Source organism: Moschus berezovskii, chromosome 20, assembly GCF_049115385.1.
Source record: "Moschus berezovskii isolate FMDL1 chromosome 20, NW_MosBer_1.0, whole genome shotgun sequence".
In the NCBI taxonomy this organism is placed as follows: Eukaryota; Metazoa; Chordata; class Mammalia; order Artiodactyla; family Moschidae; genus Moschus; species Moschus berezovskii.
This window is the reverse complement of record NC_142479.1, coordinates 53,992,172-54,001,821: the sequence shown is the minus strand read 5'-3', so window position 1 is coordinate 54,001,821 and position 9,650 is coordinate 53,992,172. Positions and strand designations below refer to the sequence as shown.

Genomic DNA, 9,650 nt, shown 5'->3' with positions numbered 1-9,650 from the left:
ATACATGCTGTGTTCATAGCTTCACTATTTACAACAGCCAAGACAGGGAAGCAACCTAAATGTCCATCAACTGATGAAAGGATAAGGAATATGTGATATGTATATACAATGGGCTATTACTCAGCCATAAAAAGGAACGAAACAATGCCATCTGCAACAACGTGGATGAACCTAGAGATTATTAAGTGAAAGAAGTCAGAAAGAGAAAATCAAATGCCATCTGATATCACTTCATGTGGAATCTAAAATATGACACAAATGAACCTATCTACAAGATAGAAACAGACTCACAGACATAGAAAACAAACTTATGGGGAATTCCCAGTGGTTAGGACTCAGCGCTTTCAGTGCCATGTCCCAGGTTTGATCCCTGATCACAAGCCCCACTAGGATCCTGAAAGCTCCACAGTGAGGCCCAAATAAATAAATCCTCTACCTCATTAAAAAAAAAAAAACTTACAGTTATCAAAGGGGAAAAGGGTTGGGATAAATTAGGAGTTTGGGACTAGCAGATACACACTGTCTGTGTGTGCGTGTGTGTGCTCAGTCCTGTCCAACTCTTTGCAACCCCATGGACTGTGCCCGCCAGGCTCCTCTGTCCATGGAATTTCCTAGGCAAGAATACTGGGGTGCATTGTCATTTCCCTTATTCTAAGAGATCTTCCCGACCCAGGGGTGGAACCCATGTCTCTTGTGTCTCCTGCATTGGCAGGCAGCTTCTTTACCAGTACACCATCTACTATATAAAACATATATAAATAACAAGGGCCTGGATAGCACAGGGAAGTATATTCAATATCTTGTAATAAACCATAATGGAAAAGGATATGTGTACATGTGTATAATTGAATAATTTTGCTGTGCACCAGAAGTGAACACAACAGTATCAATAAACAATACTTCAATTAAATAAAAAAGTAAAAGAATCTTGAAATCCAGGTTTCCAGGAATCCTCTGGCCTGGAAGAAGGACCTCTATCTTGTTAAACGGGAGCAGGGAGCAGCTTACCTTTACCTGGAGAGTGCAAAGGCTTCCTTGAGGCCGATGCCTCCTACGATGGTGATGCTTGAGTTTTGCACCTGCCTCCCTTAAGGGCTTCTAAGTCAAAAGCTAACCTCAGGTCCTAGCGTGTGGAGAAGTACTGCCTCACGTAACAGAAGAAAGGGATTGTTCGCCCCCCAATGCTGCAGGGCCTGAATAACCTGAAAAATGTGTACCAGCAGGAGCCGGGACAACATGCATGGAGTGGGTTGTTGAGGCTGGTGGATCCAGGAGGATGAACTGCAGAAAGGTAGAATGATTGGCTAGGGGAGTATGGAAGTGTTAGTTGCTCAGTTGTGTCTGACTCTTTGTGACCCCATGGACTGTAGCCTGCCAGGTTCCCCTGTCCATGGGATTTCCCAGGCAAGAATACTGGAGTGGGTTGCCATTTTCTTCTCCAGGGGAAATTCCCAATCCAGGGATCCAACCCGGGTCTCCTGAATTACAGGCAGATTCTTTACCATCTGAGCCACCAGGGGAAAGTTTATTTTACTTTATTTTGGCTGTGCCATGTGGCTTGTGGGATCTTAGTTCCCCCACCAGGGATCGAACCTGGACCACAGCAGTGAAAGCACCATGTCTTGACCACTGGATCACCAGGGGATTCCCAGGGGAGAGTTTATTGATATAAGCATCAAGGGTGCTCTCTTATGACTCAGGATTTAATTTCCTGGCAAAGACACTTGAAGCCTAATGCCTCACTGGGAATGACTCCTTGAAGCTCAGACAAAACAACAGTCTACAGCAATTGAGTTGAAGACTCCTGAATTGCCTCAGCAGAGTATTGAGAAAGGAGTCAAAAGGCTCAGAGAGGCAGGTTCACTAGAATGGAGTTATGATTTAAGATGAGAAAATCCACAGATGACTGTGATGTTTCAGGAATTATGAGCTCCCCACTTAACACAGCAATAGAGTCTGACTGGTGCAGGACCCAATCTCAGGATCCCATCACAAGGGTTTGCTTCCCACAACTCCCCTAGTACCCACTGTTTTGGGATGAGTCCCCCCAGATGCAGACTGGGAGATAAGGATTTGAGAGCAAGTAGTTTATTTGAGTGGTGATCTCAAGAAACACCAGGAGCAGCCTGAGGATATGAGATAGGGAAGGGAAGGGTGCCAAGAAAGGACATTGCTGATCAGGTTACTGTTACGGGTAACTATATCTGAGTCCTGCTGAGGATCTCTCCAAGACAGAGTAGCATACATTTCAGAATTAACCACCCCAGGGGTGAGGGAGTTGGGGCATTTCTTTTTAAAGATTTTTTTTTTTTTGATGTGGACCATTTTTGAAGTCTTTATTGAATTTGTTACAATATTGCCACTGTTTTGGTTTCTTGGCCACAAATCATGTGGGATCCTAGCTCCCCCACCAGGGACTGAACCTGTAACCTTACACAGGAAGGTAAAGTCTTAACCGCTGGACTGTCAGTGAAGTTCCAGAGGTGGGGTATTTATCCTCCAACTTTCAATCTGTCATTGACTGAGAGATGCTTCCAGAGGCACTAACTCCCTAGAGTTTCCAGGCTGCTTTACATTGCCAAAACCCTCAGGTGGAGAGTAGCAAGTGCCTATGGCAGGATGCTGTGACAGGCATAAGAGCAGTAAGGGAATATGGGTGAAATGCCAAGTGTGTGTGCCAGCCGCTTGCCTATCCATGTGATAAATATTTATGGGGTACCTCCTGTTCTGGCACTGGGATACAGCAAGGAAGAAGGACATATGGTCCCCACCCTTACAGAGTTTCCCTTCTAACTGAGGAGGCAGACAATAAACTGGCAAACAAAACAGCTTCAGATTGTGCGCTCCACAGACAATACTATGCTATGATTCGAGACTACTGGCGGCTGCGTGTGAAGGGTGAGGAGCAGAAAGGGCAAGCCTCTCGGGAAAAGGCCTTTCAAGACCCAGGAGAAAAAGAGGAGCCAGGCATGTTTATGCCCAGGGAAAAGCATTCCAGGCACAGGGAACAACGAGGGCAAAGGTTCGGAGCAGGAGACAGCATGATGTGTTTGAGTAGCAGAAAGGAAGAGGCGGGAGGAAGGAAATTTGGCATCCATGAGGGGGATGAAGACTGCAGGTCTAGATCTGAAGGCTTTGCCAAGGAGCCTAGGTTTCTTGTTTTGGCTGGACCACTCAGCATACAGGATCTTAGTTCCCCAACCCAGGATTGAATTTGTGTCCCCTGCAGTGGAAGCGCAGAGTCTTAACCACAGGACTGCCGGGGAAGTCCCAACGAGCCTAGGTTGTATTCTAATTGCATTGGGAAGCACTGGAGGGTTGACTGGAGTGGTGTGATTTGATTTCTCTTTTAGAAAGCTCACTCTGATTGTGACACTGCTGTCTATTCTCCCAAACACAATATAGAGTATTTTTTTGGGGGGCTGTGTGGCATGTGGAATATTAGTTCCCCAACCAGGGACTGAACCCACATCTCTCTTGCACTGGAAGCACGGAGTCTTAACCACTGGACCACCAGGGAAGACCCTGCACTATAGAGTCTTGTTCCACATTAGGCTCTGGGGACATGGAGGAGATGTAGCCATGGTCTTTGCCCCTGGAGTAGTACTCAACCCTCTTTCCCAGCTCAGCCCTGCCCCAACCTGCATCCCCTGCCCTGTGACACTTGACACAACTTGATCCATTGGAAGCTAGTTTATTTTGATGTGTGTTTCATGGGGCTGGGCTGGGCTGGGAGGTGACTGGGCTCCAAAGCTCGGTTCTCAGGGATGTTGGTCCCCTTCCTCAGCACTGCGGCGGCCGAAGTCCATCCATCCATAAGCTGCTTCCTCTTCCTCCACCCATGGCCCCTGCTTCTTGGACAGGTCTGAGGGTCGGAGGTGGGAGAGGAGGTAAGGATGGGGGAAAGGACATCTGGGCTTTGGAGACCATCTGGGGCCAGCCTGGGGGGTGCCTTGGCCAAACCAGGCAGGGCGAGGCAAGCAGGGATGATTGTCAGCAGCTCCTACCTGCGACCACGTGTGGCAGATTGTGAAGCCCCAGCTGCCTCCGGGGGTGCGAGGCTGGGCCCAACCGGTCCATCCTGAGTGGCTCCTGGCCCCTGTTGGCCCCTGGAGCGATGGGCGCGTCTTGCAGCTGGGAGTGGGGCTTCCAGGAAGCTTCGCAGAAGGCGGCCAGAGCCAGCACCAGGATCAGCGCATGTGCACACAGTCGCTGCATCTTGTCTGCACAGGAGAGAGGGACTGAGCTGAAAGGTGGGGCTGTCCAGGCGCCCAGAGGCAGGGTGGACCCTCCTCCCTGCTGACAGGTCGGCAGTTCTGCATGGGCTTGTGGACTGTTCCTCCTGGTCCTACCATCTCCTCCCCTGATCCTCCAGTCTCAAACTTTGCCTTTTTTAAAGGCAAAGAATTTATAACTCAGAGCAAGTCTTTCCAAACTGTTCTGTAGAATTTGAGGCTGTGTGAGTAGCTCTATAATGTTTAAGTCTTGTGATTTAAGTGACCTTTTAAATAGTAATATGGATGGGATATACACACGCAGCAGCACGCTGCATCTCTTTGAAGCCCAGAGCAACTTCACCGCATGGGGGGGTCACACTGTGGTAGGAAAGTTTCTCCTGCCATTTTCACTTAACTAAAGACTATCCTCTGATTCTTTCCAGGTGATGCTAGTGGTAAAGATCTCACCTGCCAATGCAGGAGACATAAGAGACACGGGTTCTGTCCCTGGGTCAGGAAGGAGAGCACGGCTACCCACTCCAGTATTCTTGCCTGGAGAACCCCCATGGTCAGAGGAGCCTGGTGGTCTACAGTCCATGGGGTCGCAAAAAGTCGGACACGACCAAAGTGACTTAGCATGCACGTCTCCTGTGATTACAATCTACCAGTTGAAAAAAAAGACCCTGAAACTGTCACCATTTGTAGCTCTGTGTCAAGGTGAGCCAAGTTTGGGAAAACTAGAATACGAAAATAAAATGGGTGCTCAAACAAATCTAAAATTCTATTCTGAGGATTCAACAGTTTCATGTTCTTTCAGCCTCATTGTTCTGATTGGCTTTACTGAAAGCAAATGATAAAAATATTGCCTTCAGAGAACACATTTGTATACATGAAATACTTCTTTCATCTGTTTTCTCTGTTAAATTTCCTTTGGGAGAGAAAGGGTTCTTCTGCTAAAGAAATGAAGTTGAAAAATCCATGCTCTAGAGCAATGCTGTCCAATATGGCAGCCTCCAGGCACACGTGGCTCTTTACATTTAAATTAATACAAAATTAAAAATTTCCTGGGACTTCCCTGGTGGTCCAGTGCCTATAACTCTGATTTCACAATGCACTGGGCCCAAGTTTGATCCCTGGTCAGGGAATTAGATCTCATATCCTGGAACTAAAAGTTTGCATGCCTCAACTAAGACCTGGGGCAGTCAAATAAATAAATGAAAATAAATATTAAAAAAATTCCTCCCTCACACATTAGCCATATTTCTAGTGCACATGTGGCTGGCTAGTACTGTACCTCACAGTGAGGCTATGGAACATTACCACCATCGTGGAAAGTTCCATGAGGCAGTGCTGGTCTATGAAAGAGCTTGAGATGAGTTCCAGTTCCAATCCTGTCCAATTTGTATGACTTTGGGCAAGTCACATCTCCTTCTGGGCCTCAGTTTTCTTACCTGAGAGATGGGAGGATAGCCTTCATCCTAACCCCTCAGGACTGGGGTGAGCATGGAGTCAGAGAGTCAGGGCAGGGCCCTGGCTGAGGGAGTGGGACAGCTCGAAGGCAAGGGTTGGGATGCCAGGGTAGATCCTAGAGCTGAGACCTAACCCAGCTCTGGGCTAATGGAAGTGTCGCAGCCCTGGAGACACTGAGACGTGAGCCTGGTAACTTAATGAGGGTAGGGGTCCCATCAACCCTCGTCCCAGCCTCTCCCTCCCTTCCTGGGTGCTCTCACCTGTGGAGCTGGGAGGTGGGTGACGCTGCTGTTGGCCTGGAGCCTCACTCCTCTGCTCTGCTGGGTGTTCCAACCCTGATTTATAATCCCTCAAGGCCCCTCCCAAACCCTCCTCCTTCAGGAGGGGAGGCTCCGCACTGCAGAGGAATAGGGGTGGGCACAGGTACCTTACCCCCGCCCCACCCTGTCCTCAATCAGTCATCCGGATGTGGGGGAAGAGAAGGGGAGTTGACCTTCATGGTGAAGGGTAGGAGCAGGGTGGGGGCAAGTTTTTCAGCTGGACATGAGGGCAGGTGGGAGACAGACTCCCTGGGGTCAGGGGTAGAGTCCCCTGCCGTGTCCTTAGGGTTAGACACCTGTTGATCATCCCTTGGACCACATCCCATTTACATGAACCAAATGACCTTAGATTCAGGGAGAGCGTGTTTGAAGAACAGGGAGTGTGTGAGTGTGGAGTGAGGTATTGATCCCCTGTCCCCTCTGTCAGGCTCTGCAAACAGGATGTGTCACAGTTATCAGGAGCAATGGGCCGTGGGCTGATGGCTCCCTCTGCCTGGTGGCTGCATCCTGGTTGCCTCTGAAGCCCCTTCCCCTGATTTACCTGGAAAATCCTGAGTGTCCCCCCTCCCATGCCCTTGATGCTCTCTGCACTGAGCTGGATTTAGCTTGGGGCTCCCCATCATCTCTCAAGTCTGCCCCTCCTCCCCTACTCCTTCCTACCCCCACCCTGCCCCCGGCCAGTTCCCTGAGGCTCCGACACTTCCAGGCTCCCTCCCTCATTTTGTTTTCAAAGTGAGATATTCATCTGCACCTTTCAATATGAAAATACATCTTAAAGTGGTTAACAAACAGACTAAAGGGTTTGCCAGTAAGCCAGAAAATCGAATGGTATGTTTGGTTGACTTATTTGATAAACTGCTGCATTGACCTGGTTTGGATGGATGTAACTAGCTCTAGGCTGTGTTTGATTTTTCCACAGGTGAGACTAGAGATTTTGCTCTTGTTCATGCGTCAGCAGGCCCCCTCCCTGTCTGGGGGTGTTTTGATGTCCCTTGGGTCCTGTGTAAGGGGCTATGGTACCCACGCTCACAGCCAGTCTTTCTGAGAATGAATAGGTGATGGAAGAAGCAAGCTGTGAGGTGTCCATGGCAACCGGTAGCCAAATGTTCTGATAAATAACCAGTCTCATCCGGAGCAGGACTCAGTGACTCAGCAGATGGAGTACACGAAAATGACAAAAACGGGGCAGGCATTGTTGATAATTAATTGAATCACAGAATCTCAGAGATGGAAGGGACTTTGAGGGGACTTGGGAGAGAAGGTGGGGTGGGGAGCAGCTCTGCTCACATCCTAGGGGAATAGAGATGTTCGCATTGCTATGGTAACGGGAAATTATAAGCTTTCATCAGAGCCCTGATTGTACAGGAACTGAGACTTGATTTCTGCTGAGGAGGGGGTTATGCTCCCTTGGCTGTTCTGTAGGCTGGTTGCTGGAGGGGTGGCCACTGCACAAGATAGAAGCCAGTACTCTCATTCAACGGGCTTCCCTTGTGGCTCAGTTGGTAAAGAATCCTCCCTCAATGCGGGTAGACCTGAGTTCGATCCCTGGGTCGGGAAGATCCTCTGGAGAAGGGAAAGGCTACCCACTCCAGTATTCTGGCCTGGAGGGGTGGCCACTGCACAGAATAGAAGCCAGTACTCTCATTCAACAGGCGATGGTGGAGGGCTGCTGCCAGCGGGCGCTCACGGGCATGCGGGGGTCTCACAATCACAGAAACTGCATGTTCTCCTCACAAGGGGAGTTTGTCCTGTGGCAAAGGGAAGGCTTTCCTGGCACTGCCTTCTTCCAGCTTTGGGCAGATGGCTCCCTCTCTCTGAGCTGTTTTCTCCCCCTGGAAATGAAGGAAGTAACTTGGAGAGGAGTCTTGAAGAAGATATACCTAAACCACAGGACATAGAACCATGTGGGCATCTAGTCTGTTTGCATCTTCTCCCCTCTCTGGCCTCAGTTAGCCTCATCTGTGAAGTGGTTATCACTCATTCCTATCTAACATGGCTGCAGTGAAGGGCGAATGTGACAAGATCTTGCATACACAGGGTAGCTTCTTCCCTTCCAAGGACTGAAGAAAGTCATTCCCTAAAAAACATTGTCTTTGAATGCAGGGTTTTCCCTCCTGCTTGCCATTGCTCAGAGGGATGCCTGCCCTGAGTTCCTATTGAAAGGAGGCAGGGAGGGAGGCTGTGGAGGCTGGGCCTCTCCGAGGCTGGCACCCACTGGTGTACAGAGGGCTTTGGAATTGGTGAGGTCAGATGTGGAATCCTGGCTCTGTAACACCAGAAAATCCAATTTCTGGGTCTACCAAGTTGAAGAGCGGGTCCCAGAACCTGGGGCCCAGCACCCTCCCCTGTCCTCACTGTAACAACCGTGCAGAGTGCAGGCAGTAAATCCTCTGCAAGAATGAACGTAGTTGCTCTTCTCCACAATCCTCAGATATAAGTGTGAGCATGTCCCCATTCTACAGATCAAGAAACTGAGGCTCAGACAAGTGAAGAAATCCCTGTCCTGAGTTTACGCGACCGATCAAGGAAAGCTGGGCCTGAAACTCAGGTCTCTATCTTCCTAGTGCTGGGATCTTTCTCCTCCCAGTGGGGATGTGGTGGGTAGAATGATGGTTTCCTAAAGAGGCCCACACCCCAATCTCTGGGACCTGAGAAGATGTGGCAAAAGAGACATTGCACATGTGATTCAGATTACTGACTTTAAAATAGGAAGTTCATCCTGGATGATTGGAGAGACCCCATTTAATCAGATAAGCCCTTAAAAGCAGAAAGGCTAGAAGCAGACGTGATGTGGCTGAAGGATGAAGCAAAAAAGCTGAAGAGTGTGAAGGACCAGCCCTTGCTGGTTGGATGACGGAGGGAGGATGAGACGAGGGATGCAGGAGGCCTTAAGGACCTAAGTGGTCCCCACTGACCTCCAGCAAGGAGCAGGGACCTCAGCCCCACAGCCGTAAAGAATTGAACTCGGCCAACAACTCAGATGAACTTGAACTCAGATTCATTCCTGGCCCCTCCAGAAAGGAAAGAAGCCCTGGTGACACTTTGCTTTGGCCCAGCAGGCCACGCTGTACCTGGACTCCTGATCTGCAGAACTGTGGGGGATTGAATTTGTGATGTTTCAAGCTTCTGAGTTTGTGGTCATTTATCACGGCAACACTAGACAGTGAGTCCGAGGAGTTCCAGCCTTTTGAAGGTTTCTGTCAGTGAGAACAGGCTCTGCATGAGTTGGTGGGTGATTTTTCCAATGCGATTAAGACAGATGTTCCTCAAAGCTTTTGGCTGTCCTTCTAGTCCATTTTCATTTCAGTTATTGAGTGTGTGCTGAAAACCAGGGTCTGGATGAAGCCCCAGGAATGAGAGGTGAGTATCACTGACCTTCTCAGGACTTTGGTGGAGTTTAGATTCTTGGGGAGGGGGACACACAAAATAAATCATAACGATGGTTCCCCATCAAGGGGAGAAGCCTCCCTGGGGAGGGAGACTCTCCAGGGCAACATCCCCCCAACCTCTCTCCAGCGCCCCCAGCTACACTTCTGCCTGCCAGGACTGGCCTTGGGGAATCTGATGAGCTGCTGTCTGGGAGGCCATGCTTGTCTCCCCAATTGGTTACTGATATTAAAAAAAAAGGAGAGATTGATGATGA

At 49.3% G+C, this 9,650-nt stretch overlaps 1 protein-coding gene across 1 annotated transcript; it reads right to left on the bottom strand.

Annotated features, from left to right (window-relative positions):
* Window positions 1-3,548: 3,548 nt before the first annotated feature.
* Window positions 3,549-9,106, bottom strand: GAST (gastrin). Its single transcript, XM_055407844.2, has 3 exons — window positions 9,079-9,106; window positions 4,008-4,223; window positions 3,549-3,865 (listed from the first exon to the last, which is right to left on the bottom strand). The coding sequence occupies exons 2-3, from the start codon at window positions 4,216-4,218 to the stop codon at window positions 3,762-3,764; spliced, it is 315 nt and encodes a 104-aa protein (XP_055263819.1). The 5' UTR covers window positions 4,219-4,223; window positions 9,079-9,106; the 3' UTR covers window positions 3,549-3,761.
* Between the last annotated feature and the right edge of the window lie 544 nt (window positions 9,107-9,650).

Bases quoted from the DNA above. Each gene is read 5' to 3' on its own strand.
- GAST (XM_055407844.2), bottom strand. From the start codon at position 4,218: ATGCAGCGACTGTGTGCACATGCGCTGATCCTGGTGCTGGCTCTGGCC. The intron at 3,866-4,007 runs GTAGGAGCTGCT...TCCGACCCTCAG, and splicing joins TCTGCCACACGTGGTCGCAG to ACCTGTCCAAGAAGCAGGGG.